The sequence below is a fragment of the Coturnix japonica genome, chromosome Z (genome assembly GCF_001577835.2).
Source record: "Coturnix japonica isolate 7356 chromosome Z, Coturnix japonica 2.1, whole genome shotgun sequence".
NCBI classification, from domain to species: Eukaryota; Metazoa; Chordata; class Aves; order Galliformes; family Phasianidae; genus Coturnix; species Coturnix japonica.
Window position 1 is genome coordinate 62,590,649 of NC_029547.1, and position 19,193 is coordinate 62,609,841.

Genomic DNA, 19,193 nt, shown 5'->3' on the forward strand with positions numbered 1-19,193 from the left:
TTCAGGTTGTTGGGAGCATTTGTGCTTTGCAAATACAGGTTGAGTTTCGGTATCATAGAAACAGAATGGCTTTTGGATTGAAGTCCCTTCAGCCTTTCCTTGTCTTTCTTGTGCTGGTGACCACAGGCCTGGATGCATTACTCCAGATGGGGCCTTATGGGGGCAGAGGGGAACAGTAACCTCCCTTGCTCTGCTGGCCACCTTTCTTTTGATGCAGCCCAGGAAACAGTTGGCTTCCTGTGCTGGGCTGGAATTAGATGATCTTTGAGGTCCCTTTCAACCCAAGCTGTTCTGTGATCCCTATGGCCCATTCTCCCTCTTGTTTTAGCCTCTTCATTGAGCTCTTCTGCACTGGTGAGGGCCAGGTCCAGAAATGCTTCACCCACTGTTGGTCTGTCTAATATCTGGACCAGAAGTTTATGCTGAGTGCACTCTAGGAGTCTTCTGGATTGCTTAAAACCTGCTGCCTTGTTTTCCCATCCAGGCAGTTAAGATCTCCCAACAAAATGAGATTCTTTGAACGCAGTGCTTCTTGTAGATGAAGTAGGAAGGCCTCATCAACAGGCTCCCTTGACCAGGCGGCTGTAGAAGACACCAGCCAACAGATGCCTTTTATTGGTCTGGTCTTAAATTTTACCCCACAAGCTCTCAACCTGTTCATGGCTGTTTTTCAGAGGCAGCTCTTTGCAATCTATCCACTTCTTAACATAGAGGGCAACTCCTCTGCCCCTCCTTCCCTGCCTATCTCTTCTAAAAAGCTTGTAGCCCTCAATTATAGTATTCCAGTTGTGTGATTTGTCCCACCACATTTCTGTGATAGCAATTAGGTCATAGTTTTCTAATTGCACCGTGGCTTCCATCCTGCTCATTTCCCATGCTGTGAGCATCAGTATGGATGTACTTCAGCTTCTTTGAGGAGCCTGTCTCAGATTCTTCTGAGACAAATCTGAGGGGCTAATTACTAGCTCTCCCATGTCACAGGTTGGACATGCCTGATCTATACTTTCTTGCTTTTGGTCTTCTTATGCAAGGTCTATGTGTGAAAATAACCTTTTCAAGGCTTCTAGAATTCTGTCTAGCGTGTTTCTGAAAGGTGGCTTAATAACAAGTAACGGTACTTGTGCAGGTGAAGCCACCACCCTTGTGACGCTGGGACAGTCTTCTGCATAGCCCTGAGAAAATCTTCTATTTAATACATGACTTCAATACTCTTTGAGGATAGTGTCAGCGAAGGGCACACAGGGTAGATGCAGCATGCAGAAATATCAGCACTGGAGTATCCAACACGCACTTCATCCAGCTCATTAAGAAAAGTGCCCAGCTGTGGGTGTGAGTCTTGCAGATTTTCTTCTAGCCTCTTTATCTGGCAAGATTTCAGCTCTGGATCAAAGTGTGCAGGTCTTCCTAAAGTAGGAGCTCTGGAATCTCGTCTCTTGGTGCCTCTGTTAACTGCAATCTCCCTTCTGCTGTATCAGCTATATGTAAGTGCCAGAAATGTTAATTAAACTAAACTATGAATCTGATCTTGCTTATTTGACCGAACAGGTGCAAGACCATTTATCTCATTGAAGAAAATAATTGAAGGTCTCACCTGAGAGGCCTATCAAATAATAAACGAAGTTGCCTTTCAGATTCTCCAACCCATTTGCTTAAGCAGTCCGCACCTTTCCTCATGAAAAAAGCCACTCTCTTGTCACCTTGGCTACGCTTGTTAGTGCCAGTGAAAGTCATTTGGAAGTTGTTTCTGTACCACTTCTCAGTACAGAATAAAGCAAGGAAGACTATATTTGTGATCCTCTGAAAATGGTATAATGATTAATAACCTTCAGCGCTTCCATCAGTAGTTTTTAAAGTACTGCACAAATACACTTCGTGTGTCGTTGGTGCTTAATTTTCTAACAGTAAATGCTGAAACCCAGTTAACTGTCTGCCATGTGGCAGACTTGGCTACCAGGTACAACTTTCCTGAGAGCAGGCAGCTGGAGATCCTACCTACCTCAGAGTCACAGGGCCTGTTCTGGTCCTTGCTGCACTAAGGCAACAGTGGAGAAGGGTTTGAAATGTACAGACAGAGGTTCCCTCTGCTGCAGAGAGGTGAGGGGAAGGGTACGATACATGCCTTTTTGTCCTGTTCTCTGCATTGCTTTTCTGAGATAAATGCAGGTATGAATTGCTGTGTGCTGGTGGTAATGCCTTAGAGAAGGCATGTCAGCTCCAGGGTAGGTGAGTGAGCCAGGATTGTCCACAGTCACCTAGAAGCTTTCTTCCCTTTTTGCTGGAGAGCTGCTGAGATGGAACAGTGATCCACTTGCTCCTAAACATCACTGTAACTTCGCTGCTGCACAGTGTGATGCCTTTCACCACAAAGCCTGGTGCTTCTTGGCACAGCAACATCTCTGCTTGACAGTGGTTAGTGAGCTCACTTATGTTCTCTGGCATGCATGTTTATCAAAGCAGTTCCATGAGGAAGATCAGCTGAGTTATCAGGGCTGGGTACCATCAGCCTACCTGTGATTGGACTGTGTGGTTAATGTGGATGTTACTCTGGCAAAACAGGAAAAGATGCTTAAAGGGCTTTTGTTGCTGAAGACTAAATGCTATTGTCACATCCATGATGGTGCTCCCTGCATCTCCTTGCATGTCTGGGTGCCATCAGGATTTCCCAGGGTAAGGTGTGTTTATGCAGTTCTGAAGTCACTGGGGCTGCTGAACCCATTCCATTCAAGTCTGTGTACACAGCAGAAAGTATTTTCACTGCTGCTGTCATCATGGGCTTGCTTTGGATCCATTGCTCTTGAAAACAGTAAGAGACTTCTTTCATCTCCTAGAATCCTTTGCAATCCACATTTGCAAGTGTATGTTGTTTCTTCTAATTGATATTTTCTGCTGTTTCTTGTACAGAAGCCTTTCCAAGGCATCCAACAGAAGTCTAAGGCCTTCATGTCCAAAACTGTTAACCCAGTTAACTGTATAGCTGGTTATAGACACTCTTAAGGACTCAAGACAGTTAAGAAGCTTTTCCTTAGCAATTCCAGATTGCAGCTCATGAATGTACACTTGTTGAGGATGGGGTGCATTCATGTTTACTGTTTTTCAGTCCACCAGATTTGGCAGTTGCAGAAATGTACTTGTCAGCCATCTGACGTTCTGTGGACAAATCCTTGTCTCTTAAAGGAGCTTTACGGTCTTCATTTAGATTGATGTCTTCCATCATTTTCTCAAAGAGATCCGTAACTTCTTTTTCTGATATGTTCACACAACGTTCATCAACAAGTGCCTGGGCAAGTGGGATTTCAGTTAGTGTAGAGGCTGAGTGTCCATAGGACGCTGAATGAGATGTTCCTCTTCTATCACTGCTGAATTCCTGAAGCACCTGATTCTGTCATGCAGCTTAGGCCTGTCCTGGGTCTCATCTTCTGAGGAGCACCCGCTCTGTTTTGTCTTCATCCTGCTACGGCCCAGAGAGGCTGTGGATGCTCCATCCCTGGAGGTCTTCAAGGCCAGGTTGGATGGGGCAGCCTGGTCTAATATTAAATATGGAGGTTGTTGGCTCTGCATGCAGCAGGGGGGTTGGAGCTTGGTGATCCTTGAGGTCCATTCCAACCCAAGCCATTCTATGATCTCAGTAGGCTGTTTCAGCTGACCTTGATGAATTAGTTGAAGTTTTTGCAGCACATATGGGTAGAAAGACGTTTTCTGCCAGTTTCTTTTTTGTTGTTTAATATCTTCAAGCCATTTTCTTATGTATTGTTTTCATTTTATGAAATGGAACTTGCAGGCCTGGGGGGAGGGAGGAAGAAGCTATAGAAACACATTTTATTTGGCATTGCTGGCACATTTATTAAGCTTTGAAGAGCGACAAATATGTTTCCCACATTGATGGAAGTAGTGTTTCTCTGCTCTGTCCAGGGCCAAAGTGAATGGTATCGGTGCATAAGCTCTGTAGAAATCCGTGGGGCTTTTGCTGGAGTATGTGTAAGAGGCTGTAGAACTACTTTTAACAGGTAGATTATTGCCAGTGAGAACTCTTGCTAGGATGTGTTGTCGTCAGAGTGAGAATAAGGCTTTTGTATGGCAATGCTTTTGCCCGGTGAGTCTTCCTATCAGTCAGAATCTTAGCAGGGATGTGGGATGGGATTGTCCTGGATCCACTACACTGCGTGTCTGGGAGGCGCGTATCCCCAGGGGGAGTTAATTACTCCTCTGTGAAGGACAGAAAGCTTTCAGGCTGTGGGCAGTCTTAAGTTTAGAGTCAGGATATTTGTGTTTGTTAGCAGCTTTCTGAGGACATGGTGCTTACCCTTGCATTGATGCATGTGTTATGGGTGGCATTAAACAAAACAATCTGCAGCATAACAGAATTTAATGGACAGGGTCATCTTGACAAAGCAGCGGAGAAAGGGGATTTGAGTTGTTTCCAGTGAGAATCTGGACGTGCACTTCTAATGTTATGAAACTGCGGGGATTAGAAGAGAGGACTCTAATTTACTGATTGGCCTGAAATAGCCAAACTAAACTCGGGATACGCATCAGATCCATAGAAGTGATGCTTGTACTCAGACACACGCAGGGTGGAATGATGCTGCCCCATTCTCCAGCGCTCAGTTTTTGAGACTCTTATTTCACAACTGGTGGCCTTACGTTCAACTTAACTGCGTGGCTGTGGGTGGGGATCAGTCTTTTCTAAGAAAACACGGGGATTCGTTTGAAAAGCAGCACATCTAAATAACTGACTCAGCAAAATGTTGGTAAAAAAAGAAAAGTACACTAATTTAGCCATGTTTCTGAATAATAGAAATGCTTGTTAAACTAGTTGCTCCTCTATAGTTAATTGAGATCGTTTTTGGGGGGGGGAATAAAAAATAAAGTATTTTTCTAATACTTCTGTAATGTGTGTGGAACAGCTGTATCTCTCACTCATGCATATATGCTACATCCTACCTCTATAGAACACTGTGCAGAACGTTTATAGAAAAATAAGGTCCCAGGTTAATGTGGTTACTTTTACACCGGGATGTACGCTCAGCTGAGGCTGCATAACATTGTCAGGTTACTGGCTTGAATAGTTTCCAGCTCTACAGAAAACATCAACAGTGCTACTGGATAAAAATCTTCAACTACAGCCACTAGGTACTTTAAACTGTTAGTGCATGAAACAGAACCAAGGCACCACAAATAACTCTGTCAAGGCACTTCTTTTTTTGCCTGTAGGTTGTCAGAGTAGCACAGACCCGCTGGGAATGACCGCCGTGACTGGGAGCTACACTCCAGTTCTGCACTTGGGAAAGATAGGCCCATTCAACTCCGCAAGTCTTCTCTTCCTCACTGAAAAAGAAGAGGAAGAGGAGTCAGCCATGGCAAAGGGAAGGAGAAGGACCTTAGAAACGCTTCCTGCCAGGAAAGATAAATTACAGCACTGAGCTTCCAAATGCCTGCTTTGAAGAGCAGGTATGGCCTTACTCAGGTTAAAGATAAGGAAAGCAGGCTGAGGTTGCTGTCTCACAGCCAGAAACTACTTTCAGCCTTTGTTTGCTTAGTCATTTAGACACATTGCTAAGTCAGATGTCTTAGTAATCTGACTTGGGCTAAAACATCTCTTCTGGAAGGTGTGTGGTAATGGCAGATGTGGTGACAACAAGAGATAGATGTCGTAGTTCTTTCTTCTCGTTTTTCATGGTCAGATTAAAAATACATACATATATACATTTAAAAAACAACCAAACACAACATTTTTAACTAATGACTTGAGCTTTCAGGCTTTCGATTGTGATTAAGTTGGTCAAAGGCAAAGCTGCACATTCCTTCCCTTAAGAGCAGGAACAATTGAAACATTAGATCCAGATCTTCTAGCTGAATATTGTGCATTCATGCTCATTAAAAGCCTTGCTCTGAGGACAGAAAATGGCAAGCCTTTCCTGGAGCAGTTCTGTAGTGAACAGGAATCCAGCAGAAGGCAGAATGAATACACAATAAGCTGTAATAAGTAAGTATTCTGTGTGGTCAGTGAGGAATTGACATGGGTCTGTGCTTGGTTGTGTCTGCTAAACACATGGTACTGCCTGAAGCAAGATTGCTTCATTATTTAAAACAAAATGAAAGCCAACAAAAATCACACTACATTTATTATCTGAGTATGACAACTGCTTAGCATTTGTTGTGCTTTCTGAGCTGAATTTAACTCACAAAGGATCAGAAGACCCCATAAATGGTAAATCACATGCAGATTAAAATGCAGGGTTCTAAGTTTTCACCATTTCTCCATCGCTGCCATTTTAACATCAGGTCTGTCCTCAGATGGCCCCACCTCCTAGCAGGAACCTCCCTAGCTGCTGGGGCAGGCACTGGCTTTGTCCCTGGGCACTGTGCAGACTTTTAAGGAAGGGTTTATCCCAGAGTGCAATGGCAACCCTCTGTCACATGCATTAGCTTAAACAGCACTTTTCAGACTTACCATGTTTTGTTTCACAAGCAGTTCTGATCACTTCATTGGGAGTATTAATAGAACTGAAAGCCACCTGTCCCTAGAAATACTTCCAGTTTGCTTTACGGAGGAGAAGGGGCCAAGTCCCACTGTGTTCCAAATGCATCTCTAATATTTTTCATCTCCTAGTTAAGGTGGAAATGAAATTGGAGGAAGACGAGCAGTTGGCAGGAATCACAAGCGCTGCCATATGCCGTATGATGGATGTCACTGCCAAGGCACATTTACAGCTCTCATTCCTTCCCAACAAGGTCCACTCTTACATCCAGAAACACTTATCCACTATTTTGTGCTGCACAGCATCTCCAGGTTAAGAGCACTTTCCATTGCCACAACAGCAGCAGCCACGACCGGTTCTGTGGCATTTAGGAACTGGCAGGAGGAGGATGTTCCTCCTTAAGGATCAAGGAATCATCAGGCCCTTGGGGAGGTGGGATCTGACTCAAGTACACCCAGCAGAGCCTACAAGTGAGTGGTTGTCCTCCTCCCACAAGGGACTGCCCACAGTGGCTGCAGGGCTTGCCGCCAGCCCACTCACCTAGATCGTTGTTATTCATCATGGCATTGGATGCGCGGAGCCGGGGGCCTTGCTGAGTGAAATGGTACCCAAACTTCAGCAGGGTGGTGTTTTTTTCCAGCATGTTTGCGATTTCCATTTCTACCTTGTTGCCCAAAGGCTGGCTCTTTTGAAAACAGAAAAGTTAACTGTTGAAGATAGAAGCAGACCTGCAGCACAAACAAGGAGCTAAAACCTTCCCAAAACAAACTGGCAGCAGCAGAAGGCAGTCACCTCCCCTGTGACCAGCTGCTTGACTTCCTGCTAGCAGGACACTGTCACTAGACCAGAGCTCCTGCTTGTCCGTGCTTTACCTGGTTGTCAATTCGGAGCTCTATGAGGGATGTGTTACTCTGAAGTGCTTCAACGAGAGCCAGGATGCCAGACCCAGAGATAAAGTTTGACTCCACATTCAGGCTCTTCAGCGTGTTATTGACCTTCAGCATTTCTGCCAGTGCCTGCAGGCAGAAGCAGTTGGGAAGAGCTGGTATGACACAGGCAGTGTCAGAGTGCTCTACAGCAGAGGGGGTTCACTCCCCTCTTCTCTGGCGGATACCTGGAAGAGCTGGTATGCTCTGGGGCATCACTGCCACCAGAAGGGAGAGTTCTGTGAAAGACGAAGGGGATTCCCTCTAATTCTGAGGGAACTGTTGAAGCTGAGCATGCTGGAGGCCACAGCAACGCCTTGTATGCAGAAATGTTCAGACCCACCCCAAAAAAGGACAGCCCCCTCCTGTGGCTGCCCTGTGACAGCCCTTCTTACCCACCCCTCTTACAAAGCCAGCACCATGGCTCTGGAAAACCTTCAACCTGCCCAAGTTTTACTCCATACGACACTACAGCCATGCTGCCACTAGCTGTAAGTCTTGCCCACCTGACTCTGAAAACACCTTGTCTGAGAACCAGCCCTGCTGCAGCTCTACCACAAGCAGCCAACACAGCGTGGCACCACACTTACAAAAGCAACAGGATCGTTGCTCCTTGTTCCAACTATGCTGAACTTCTTCACGTAGCTGTTAGTCTTCAGTGCTTCAGCAAAGGCTTTTAAAGTTGGTACGGGAATATTCTGCAAAAAGGAATGCAGAGGACCTGTGTTAGGACATGAAAGATATGTGATGCACTTGGTATCAAAGATATCTAACACATTTGAACTATATTCCAAAAACCTCGTTGAGATCACCTTACTAGGTGCCCCGAAACGATTTAGGAAGGGATTGATAAGTGCTTTTATAAGCTCTCTTGCTATAATTGTATAGCTTAAGGAACATGGTGATGTCATTTACCATCATCGCCCAGTTTTACTATGGTATCACCCCATGCAGCAAAGCAGGCTCAGTCTTTGCCCTCTTCATATCAAACGTTTGGTGCTGTTAGGCAGGTGGGTGCACATACCATAATATTGTTGAGGTTGACCTCCTCAAGATCAGGGTCGTTGTTCTGTATTCGTTTCAGAGTTTCTTCCACATCTGTTGAGTTTGGCTCCTCATCAGGAACTGGTTTGTACTTTGTGGGCTTAATCACGCCTGTAAGTGAAAAGCTATTTGAGGATACTGTGATCCTCCACACTCTTCAAACTCCCATCTGAGAGAAGGCCCATGCTAAGACACATGAGGAGATGGCAAAGAAGGGACAGCCACAGCACTGCAAAGTGTTCTGTCAGCTAATGCAGCAGCCTCCTCCCATCGGTTTGCTCTGTGATGCCACCATTGCCATTCCTCTGAGTGCTACCTGTCCTCCCCTACTGGTCATGATTTGGAAGGAAAGACAGAGCACAAAGAAATATACCCCAGAAGAGCCATTTCTCTGGCAAACACCAGGAGATGGCAGACTGCAAAGGAAACGTCTCTCTGGTGGGCACCAGCCCAAGGCTGGACAGCTGTAGCAACTGTGCTCCAGCCAAAGAGAGGGCCTTTGCTCACACACGAGCCTGGCAGGGGTGGCAGGAGTCCAGTGAAAATAAAAACCCAACCCTCAGCCTAAAAATAATTCCCACTTCACCTCTGCATCCAGGCTGGCAGGCAATGCTGCAGCCCGCGAGGCGTGCGGGATCACTTACTGTTAAGTCCTTCTTTGTTCACGATGGTGCTGCTGCCCAGCGCCTCGTAGTACTGCTGGTTACTCATCAAGGTGTGCATGCCAAGGATGGCTAGAAATAAAACAAAAGGTGAGCAAAAATGAAGAACTAAATCCTGTCAAAACTGGTGACATTTACGCAATCAGCAAAGAGCTGAGCTCCCATTAAAAAAAAAAAAAGAAAAGAAAAGAAAAAAAAGATAAACTATCAGCTAAATAACCCCCAATTAACATGTAGCTGCTTTACCAGCAATGTCACAGAGCTCCGCATCAGAGGCATTAGCAAGGGCTTCCTCCAGCTCCGGCTCCAGAGTCACACTTTCCAGCACGGGATCCATTGGCTTCTGCTTGGGGATCCAAGCTTTTCCTATAAATGCAAAGTGAGGTCACACTCGGCAGAGCTGCAGCACCTGTCCCACAGCTGCAGGGCTCTGTTTTGCTCCTCCTGACAGCGTGTTTCTGTGGGGTGGGAACTGTGTGGTGTAAAAGGCAGCGGGGACAGCCAGACCTAGGAGAGAGGGACTATAGAGTAGCAGCAAAATTGAAGCGTCAGGCACTGACTGCAGCCCCCGCTCCTCTGTGCTGCCTGTGGGAAGGAGAAAATGGGGATGGGTGGTGGGAGGTGATTTTAGTTTGCTTTTGGATCTGACTGCTCTTATCTCTTAGCAATAGGCAATAAATCACATTCATCTCCGTACACTGCGTCTGTTTGACCCGTGGCCATAATTGGTGAGTGATCTCCCTGCTGCTATCTCAGTCCTTGAGCCTTTTTCCATCACATTTTCCCTCCCACACCCTGTCCTGCTGCAGAGGTGGAGTAAGGGAGAGCATTGTAGCAGAGCATGGCTTCCCATCAGGGTGCAGCCAGCACAGTCCAACCTCAGAAAGAACAGCCTGATCTGGGGAACTTCCCTTCTTTGAAGGCTGTGTCCCCCATCAAACTGCCCTTCTGCCACCCCAAGGAGAAAAAAGGGCACTCTCTCTTTGCAGCCCTTGGGCTTTGCCCTGTCAGGGACCCCTCCTGTGGTAGGGAGGCTCTGTGAGGGCAGGAGCTGTGTGGCAGGGCCCTACCGGCCTTCCCTTCAGAGCCCAGCATGGCTGCACAGATAGCAAGTGCAAGGCCCGGCACGTCGGCCAGGGCTATTTTCATCTCCTCTCTGAAACCAGAGCCAGAGACCGGAGGGGAGAAACAAAGATCCTGCTCACAGGGGTCTGCAGGCACAGAGGAACTAAATTTAGCCCCAGGGAAGGAGCAGCTGCACGGAGCGCTCTCCCGTGGCGAGATGGGGGTGGCAATAAGCAATGAAATGGTGAAATGGCTCATCATCAAACACGGCTGAGACCGTTAGGGCATGATGAAGGCCAGAAGGAAACCATTGGGATCGTGATGGCTGAGTGGAGCTGTGGTGGAAGGCAGAGCAGCACCCACAGGAGGAGGGGGTAGTCCTGCTGTGCGTGCACTGCAGGCTTCCCACCCATCCCGCCTTCACCACAGTGCAGTGCAGGACCATACCTCTCTTTTCACCAGTGAAAGGCACCAAGTCCTCTCTGTCTTTAATGTCTTTCGCCTGCTGCTCAAGGTGGGCCATCAGTTCTTCCCTTTTGAATGGGCCTGTTGGTGGCTTTTGGGTCTGATCTCTCTGTCGGAGCCCTGCTGGCAGCAACGCATTCTGTGCACAAAAGGGGGGAACACGGGTTATCCCTGCAGGCCTGGTCCACCACAATCCCATAAGGATCAGCTCAGGCAACCCCCCACATCTGTCACACAGAGGAACAGAGCTGCAGAGCTCTCTGCAGCCAGTTGTGACCCTTCGCACAACCACAGGCATAGAAGGTCACACCAGAATGGCTTCACATGCAGCTCCACTACAGAACAAAGCCCCGAGAGCCCCATCTCTCTTTCCAGGCTGCCTTCTTATTACTCAGCCGCATGGGCCGCCATGGGAAGTTGCTTTGTGCCTGACACATACGGCACGTAAGCACCTGCTTATATTTAAATATAGAACAGCCTTAATGCAATAAGTAAGACTGCTCCCGGATTTGGTGCTAGGCATGTTCTTTAAAGCTTTGCTGGAGAGAAGTCGCCATTTATTCTTTAAGACATCCGAGGTGATTTTAAACAAGATGCTCATTTTTTTTCTAAGCCCACCTACGTAACTGACTTTAATTTAAACCTACTGCAGTGAAAATCCTATGAAGAACTAATAGGAAACAGACACATCCAAACCTGGTGCTGATCAGGCACAGCTTCTCCAGCTTTGTGCTGTTCCAGGTGAGCCTACCAGCGCACATGCATCATCCTAAAAGACAGCCTGACACCCCTCAATTATTCTTCTGTGCTGACATTTGCAATTAAAAACACTGATGATGCAATCGGCGCTACCCATCGTTTCCCCCAGTAACACTGACTGCACATCACAGGAGCAATTTCTCCCTTGGCAGTGCCCAGCCTCATCACCTGGTGCTGCCATAAGCCAGCAGCCCGCCAGCTGGCTCCACACATCCCCTGCCATGGGCACAGGACAGCTCTACATCCAAAAGGCATTAATTAGCTGCTTGGCACTATGGTGTCCGGTGTGTGCATTCATGCAGCTCTTGCCAAAGTCAGGAAGAGATAAAGCAACTGGCCCATCCTGCAGGTTTGCTTTTTTGCCTATACATAGGGACGTATGAACCACCTGCAGTCTGCTGTGAAAACGAAACCCAGCCCTCAAAACCCAAATGCCCCCTCCAAGGTGACTGAGCAGCTTCCGCAGGCTCCCATGTATGAAGGCAGATCTTGCCAAAACAGAAGGGTGTCAGAACAGTGCGAGAAGCCCAAGTGGCCAATGTCATGCTGCAAAAAGCGGTGCAGAGCAACAACTGTGCAACAACAAGCAAGTTTTCCAACAGTCTGGCCATTAATTGCTGAGCCAGAAATTGGTACAGCGCTGTCACACTGCAGTGTGCGCACTGGGAATGGGCCGGGGAACAGCATAAAACAAAGCCCCATACACAGACAGTGCTGGCGGTGGCACAACTGCTTCTGCTTCTCTGGGGCCTCCTCCATCCTTGCACCAAGTGCAGGCTCTGCAGAGGATTCGGTCACGGAACAGGGCACTAGCACAGCTCGTCTGCCCACAGCTACATGGGATTTACCACCAAGCAGGTCTCATTTAAAAGCAACTTACATCAGGGTCCAGCTCTTCCAGTTCATTCTCCAACTTCCTGAGCTCCTCCTCTGTCAGGGCTCCTAGGATCTTGTCTTCATCCAGGTCCCGGTATTTCTCTAGCTCCTTTCTGTAAGACATCTTAAAGCAGTCTGTTGAATCTCACTCCTGTGCCGAAGCAGGACCTGAAATGCAAACACAGAGCATAGCACTGCCTGCATGAAACATGACCCGGCAGCCCTGCTGGCGGGGGAGTGCTGGCTATCACAGAGTTGCACAAGATTTATGCTCTAAGCGTGGCTATCTCCAGAGCTGGGTCAGATTGCTCAGGGCCCCCTGCCCATTTCCATGGTGCTGGACGCACCTCGCCCTGTGGTCTTGCAGTGTGAGACACCTCTGGGTGGGATCGCTGCACTGCTGCACCCCAAAGCCCACCCTTTGGGCAGTGCTCAAGGAGCCCCCTGGAGCCCCATGGCCATTTTCTGGCTCAGACCTGCAGAGGATACCAAACTTATTTAAAGCAAGTTTTCCTCAGCAGGGCGGTTTCTCTACACAACTTGCAGGGCAGCTGCTGTTCCAGATAGGAGAATTATCTTTAGCTTGGCCACAAAAGGGCACATTAACACGTACACAGCTCGATGGCAAGCCCTTAAATTTAGAGCCGACATCTGCTTGGATGCTCGGCCTCTCCTGGCAGGGCTGCAGTCCCCGCATTCCTGACACTCAGCACCTGGGGCTGGGGAATGATGCCTCACTCGTGGCCGCGCCAGCAGGCAGCTCATCTCCCAGCACATATTAAGCACCCACCTGGGGCAGCTCTCCCTGGCCCTCACCAGGGAGTTATCATTACAGCACAAGAAACACGGCGTCAACCAGCACCTCTGCCACTACTATTGGGAGGGACTGCAGCCACCCACAAAGCAGGTCTTCCCTGGTTCTGCAACACGTGGACAACTGCTGACTGCTGCTCACAAGGGATACGAATGCAGGTGTGCTGTCATGGGGATGAAATGCAGTGTAATAGCATCACACCTGGAGCCAGCATCCCCTCTTGGGCAGACCTGAGCAGGGTGTCTGCTGGTCCTGCAGGGGACCATGCCCACACTGTAGGTCTGTACTGCCCACAGAGGTTATTCCCCTCCAGTGAGCACCAGTGGAGCTGCATCTGTATTCTGCATCCAGTGTGATGCCTGCAGCACAACAGGGGTCTGGGGGAGCTGAAGGGGTACAGAGCAGGGCGCTACGAGGAATTCTAAGTGGGGATCTGTGAAAAAATCCTTGCCACAAAGTGATGCAGATCTTGGACAGGGACCAGATAGCTGGTGGGAGCAGCACTTGGGTTTGCAAAACTCACCTGGAGAAGGACCTGAGCAGCTTGGCTGAGCTTTGGGACTGGGCCCAAAGCTCAGGAGGATGACAGACAAACAGGTTCCAGAGTTGCCTTCCCATCTAACATTTCCACAGTTTGGCCTTAGAAGAATTCACAGGACTGTACAGCTGCCCAGATGCCTCCTCCCAAAGCCAGGATGGGAACTGGGCTGCAAACTGATCCCCACTTCTGACAAGAATAAAACAACTACCTTCTACATCCACTTCATTTACCCCACTGAAGCAATGTTCTTGCGGCTGTGATTCACATCTGAACTCACATGCTGGTTTAGCTGCCTTCCCCAGCAACACGCTGTTAAGGCACCACGAGCTCAGCCATGGTTGAAGGTCACCTTGGCTAAGCCACTTGCTCCTGCAGCAGCGTGTAACCCAGCCTCCAGGAGGCTGTTATCCTATCTTGCTTTGCAGCTTTCTTATGTCAAGAAGCACGTGTGCAGCCTGCAGAGTAGCCAAGCACCACAGAATTATGTAGGTCTGGATAAAAACTTCAAGATCATCAAGTTCAATCATCCCAGTTCTCAACAGAGCAGAGCACACAGTGTCAAGGACACCCCTGCTCAGTGAGCAGCGTCCATCAGGCACATCTGCATCCTGGTGATGGCATAAACTCAGCCCAAGATCTGCATTTCCTCTGGACTGACAAAACCTTTATGGCCAGCAGCTGTTAACGTAAGGCACAATGTGAAGACTTCAAGATATTTGAAAAGCAGCATCTGGAAGGCATCATTTTGGACCTGTCAAAGCACACCTGTTCTTCCCAGCCCGCTCACTGCCTGCAAGCCATGCAGCTCAGCACTGGCTCTCATTAAGCAGCCTTCATTATCAGCACGCTGTTAATGCAACACAACCGAACAGGCAACACGTGGTGGGGTCAAACTCTACCCAAGTCCCATCGCCATCCATCTCAGCGCCACCGCTGCCTCTGCGTACACCTCAACACGGCTCCGTGTCCTCCTCCTTAGCGCCAGGCTCACCCGCTGTTTCTTAAATGCTCGAGCATTTAAGAATACCCACGACAAGCCCCGGCTCACACCTGAGTCACAATCAGCGCCATCCGCTCAGCTCCAACTCTGCAACTGCAAACGTGCTTCGGGAATCGCAGCATCCTCCGACCCGCGCTGCCATTAACCCCGACGGCAGCATCTCGGACGGGCAGAGCATCACCGCACTGCGGGCTCATCCCGCACATCCATCGCCGCTGCCCCAGGGAGCAGCGCCGGTCTCCGCAGCGTGTCCGTCCCCGGGGGCTCCAGATTTACCCGTTCCCGACCCCTCAGGAGCAGCAGAACACGCGGGTCGGGCTGCGAAAGGAGCGGCGCCCTCCGAGCCAGCACGGCGCGGCGCACCCGGAGCGCACGTACCGCAGGCACCGCACGCGGAGCCGCCTTCGCTTGTCGCCCCGCCTCGCTCCGCTCACCCCGCAGCCCGGCCGGCACCCAGATGCGGTGCCGGGCGCTTCTCCTGCCCCGCCGGGCTCTGCTTGGCGCACAGCGGACGGTCCATGAGGGCAGCAGCGCAGCGATCAGCGCGGTACGGCGGGGAGGAGGATCTTTCACACCCGCCTCCAGCCCGGAGGAGAGGAGCACAGCCCCCGCTTCCTACACATCCCACACAGTCTTAGAGCCTGCGATGAAACACACACCTGGCTGCCCACAGACACCATTGTGCCTCAGGGCACATCTCTGGGTGATGCCTTAGAATATTCTTACCCTTAGGGGAAACAACAACAACCCCCAGCCCAATATTTTGGAGAAAGCAATAGGAATGTGCTGGTTTGAGCACCCCAAGCCTGCTCAAAGTGCTAGGTGGTATGGTGTACCAAGAGAAGGAGCAGCATCCAGAGGTAAGAGGCAGCACAACAGGGAGCAAAAAGCAAGAATAACTTTGAGAGCAAGGAGATCAACGTTGCAAACAGCCGACTGTTGAACAAATACAACACATTAAGGTATTCTGTTCTCCCTGTCACACTCTGGTCAGACCTATTGTAATCAGAACAAGCAGCAGCAGCAGCCCCCCAACTGGCTGCCCCTGTTTTATAGCTTTCACATGGCAGCACATAGTACAGGGCATCCCTCTGGCCAGTGTTGGGCTCTGTGCCCCTCCAGCTCCCTGTGCCCCCTCACTGCTGGGCAGCACCAGGAGCTGAAATGCCCTTGTCTCTGTGCAGCGCTGCTCAGCAACAGCGAAACAGCATTGTGTTATCACACTCTTTTCATCCCAAACCCAACACGCAGCAGCTGTTATGAAAAAAATCAGCTCTATTCCAGACCAAATCAGGATGCTCCTGCATGCACAAAGTAATTCTGTTGAGTTTGCTTATACAAAGCAGCTAGGAGTGAAGACTTCAGACTTCACCCATGCAAAAGCAATCATGCTAAACAAGTACAGTCCTTGCTTCTTAAGGCTGTTCAGATTCCAGAGCAGCCACCAGCTACAACTGGGAGTGGGGGGGGATAAGAAAAGAACCTCAAAAAGCATCTTCATTCTCCTGAAGATCTGCCAGGCTCTTTCCAAGTGACAAAAATTCTACTCAAAACAATAAATCAGGGAGAACCCAGCAATGGCAATAATCATGCTTTAATAGCCACGAGATGAGAAGCCCACCAAAATTAAGGGGGAAAAAAAAAAAGCCTCCAGAACAGTTCAGCGCTGTTCTACTGATAAATAACTTTTTATTTATTTAGTATTTCCACCCAAACATTCTGGTATTACAGTAGTAAACTGTTATGGTTTTGCAATTTGGTTGGTGTTGGTATTCCACATCAGAACACCATGCTAATAATGGGAGTAAAGGGGACAAGTTTTTTTTCTGTGAACTGCCTTAAATGGGCATGTGGGGGGTGGCACCAGAAGGGAAGTGAGGAAGGGGACGGGGTTGCTGGCCCGGCTCCCTGCGAGGAGACAACGTGTTCAGAGCTTCCTGCCTTCCACAGCTCCATCGGTGAGATTGGGGACTTGGTATTCTCTTTGAAACTCTCTTGTTGTTGTTTAGTGTTATTAGGTTATTAAACTGCCATTCGTTCTCAGATCACCTTTTTTTCTCTCCTTACTTTTTGTTAGACTAATCGCAATCTCCCTTCCTTCCCCGTCTTCCTAAACACACGTGGCCGGGCCGCCGCGATTGCCGCTAAGAGAAAGAGGGGGGGGGCTTTTGTTCCTGCTGCCGGGTTTGTGCCCACTGTCCCGGAGTGAGCTCTAGAGAGAACTCCGTGACATTTTTGTGGAGAATGCGGCAGAGCTCGGGGCAATGTTTTGGGCTAATTAGGTGGTTTTTTTCAGCAGCCCTGTATGTAGGACTGATAGTCCCTAGGTTCCTGTGGTCCTGGCTTAAGGACTTCCTGATGTTGGGGGTAGGGGTAGATTTATTAAGCCGATGGCTGGCAGGGATAGAGATATCTGCCTGGCTCCCTTCCAGACTAACGAACATCACAGGCACCGTGCTTGAACTGGCTCACGAATGCTCTGAATTCCTTAAGTATGACTGGGTGTCAAATGGGAACTGTTTGTAGTCTCTCAAATTGTAGTAGTTTGTTATATAAAATTGCAGAGAGACTTGCAAAGAATAATGCAAGAGACTCATACGGTCAGCACCAGGGAAGTATTCCAGTGTACTATTAACGAACTCTAACAGGTCATAGAGCTGGATAGGAACCTGAAATTTTTGAGCCTCACTCTTTCACGAAAATCGAATACTCACTACTGCCACACCGTACCACCATCGCAGCCATCTGTAAAATGGTGGATAGAATGGACCGAATGGAGAAAAGACAGGACAACATGCAGAAGAGCTGGTCTGCGGCAAGGAACCACAGTGAACCTGTGGCAGTCTCAGCTGTCAGACGCAAACGCACACCTGTCCGAGTGAAGGACCGCAGTGAGCCTATGTCACGTGGTGCCATGTGGAACTACCTGCGTGACCATGGAGAGGACATGAAGAAGTGGCATGACGAACCCAATTTTGTACTGCGAGCACGGGTAAGAAAATTACAAAAGAGGTCAGCCACTACGAGGTGTCTCCGCGCTGCAGACAACCAATAGAGGGGCCCTGCCCTCAGCCAGGGGGGGGAAAGGGATAATAGAGTGTATTGGACTGTGTGGATTCGGTGGCCTGGCACATCAGAACCACAAAAATATAAAGCACTGGTGGATACCGGTGCACAGTGCACTCTGATACCCTCAGGTTTTGAAAGGGACAGAACGGATACATTACATGGGGTGACTGGGGGTTGCAGGGAACGGTCTGTGTTGGAGGCCGAGATAAGCCTCACTGGTAGAGACTGGCAGAAACATCGTATAGTGACTGGCCAGGGGGCTCCTTGCATACCTGGAGGGGTGTTCAGTACACTTGGAATCGTTTGCCCCAGGGGTGGAAACACAGCCCGACCATCTGCCATGGGCTGATCCAAGCCACATTGGAACAGGGCGGTGCTCCAGAGCACCTGCAGTATATAGATGATATGTTTGTGTGGGTGATACAGCGACGGAGGTTTTTAAAAAAGGAGAACGGATAATCCAAATCCTCCTGTCTGCTGGTTTCGCTATTAAGCGAGACAAAGTGAAGGGCCCTGCCCAAGAGATCCAGTTTCTAGGGGTGAAATGGCAAGATGGGCGTCGCCATAGAGTGGATCTATCACATCCCCTATCACGCACCAGCCGCTGGTAAGATCGAGCGCCACAACGGTTTGCTGAAAACCACGCTGAAAGCGATGGGTGGTGGAACATTTAAGAACTGGGAGAAACATCTAGCAGAAGCCACCTGGCTGGTAAACACCCGAGGATCAGCCAACCGAGACGGCCCTACACAGTCCAACTCCCTGCGTACCGTGGAGGGAGACAAGGTTCCTGTGGTGCATGTAAAGAATATGCTGGGAAAAGCGGTTTGGGTCCTTCCAGCCTCTGGAAAGGGGAGGCCCCTCCGTGGAACTGTCTTTGCACAGGGACCTGGGTGCACCTGGTGGGTGATGCAGAAGGATGGGGATGTTCAGTGTGTGCCACAGGGAAATTTGATGCTGGGGGAGTGCAGCCTGTGATTCCATGTGTGTGTATATATATATATATATCTGTATGTACATATGTAATGCATGTTAACTACTGTTCTGTTTATATGTTGATAAAAGTTAGGCATGATGTGATGATGTGTAATAAGGGGTGGAATGTTATGGTTTTGCAATTTGGTTGGTGTTGGTATTCCACATCAAAACACACATGCTAATAATGGGATAAAGGGGACAAGTTTTTTTCTGTGAACTGCCTTAATGGGCATGTGGGGGGTGGCACCGGAAGGGAAGTGGGGAAGGGGACGGGTTGCTGGACCGGCTCCCTGCGAGGAGACAACGTGGTCAGACCTTCCTGCCTTCCACAGCTCCATCGGTGAGATTGGGGACTTGGTATTCTCTTTGTTGAAACTCTCTTGTTGCTGTTTAGCATTATTGGGTTATTAAACTGCCATTCGTTCTCAGATCACCTTTTTCTTCCCTCATTTTTTTGTTAGACCTAATCGCAATCTCCCTTCCCTTCCCCGTCTCCCTAAACGCACGTGGCCGGG

At 49.0% G+C, this 19,193-nt stretch overlaps 1 protein-coding gene across 3 annotated transcripts; it reads right to left on the minus strand.

Moving 5' to 3' along the window:
- Positions 1 to 3,814: 3,814 nt before the first annotated feature.
- On the minus strand, positions 3,815 to 15,026 carry TMOD1 (tropomodulin 1). Of its 3 annotated transcripts, none has more exons than XM_032441460.1 (10): positions 15,010 to 15,026; positions 12,281 to 12,444; positions 10,624 to 10,780; positions 9,358 to 9,477; positions 9,094 to 9,183; positions 8,430 to 8,560; positions 7,996 to 8,103; positions 7,352 to 7,495; positions 7,020 to 7,164; positions 3,815 to 5,325 (listed from the first exon to the last, which is right to left on the minus strand). In XM_032441460.1, exons 2-10 carry the CDS (start codon positions 12,398 to 12,400, stop codon positions 5,261 to 5,263), a joined length of 1,080 nt encoding a protein of 359 aa, XP_032297351.1. In that variant the 5' UTR covers positions 12,401 to 12,444; positions 15,010 to 15,026; the 3' UTR covers positions 3,815 to 5,260. The 3 variants fall into 3 exon arrangements, with proteins under 3 accessions (XP_032297351.1, XP_015705449.1, XP_032297350.1); XM_015849963.2 differs by lacking the exon at positions 15,010 to 15,026 and adding an exon at positions 12,624 to 12,736; XM_032441459.1 differs by lacking the exon at positions 15,010 to 15,026 and having other exon boundaries at positions 12,281 to 12,576.
- Positions 15,027 to 19,193: the final 4,167 nt, after the last annotated feature.

Bases quoted from the DNA above. Each gene is read 5' to 3' on its own strand.
- TMOD1 (XM_032441460.1), bottom strand. From the start codon at position 12,400: ATGTCTTACAGAAAGGAGCTAGAGAAATACCGGGACCTGGATGAAGAC. The intron at 7,165-7,351 runs GTAAAGCACGGA...TGTTTTCAAAAG, and splicing joins AGCTCCGAATTGACAACCAG to AGCCAGCCTTTGGGCAACAA. The intron at 5,326-7,019 runs GTGAGTGGGCTG...CTTCTTTTTCAG, and splicing joins GATGAATAACAACGATCTAG to TGAGGAAGAGAAGACTTGCG.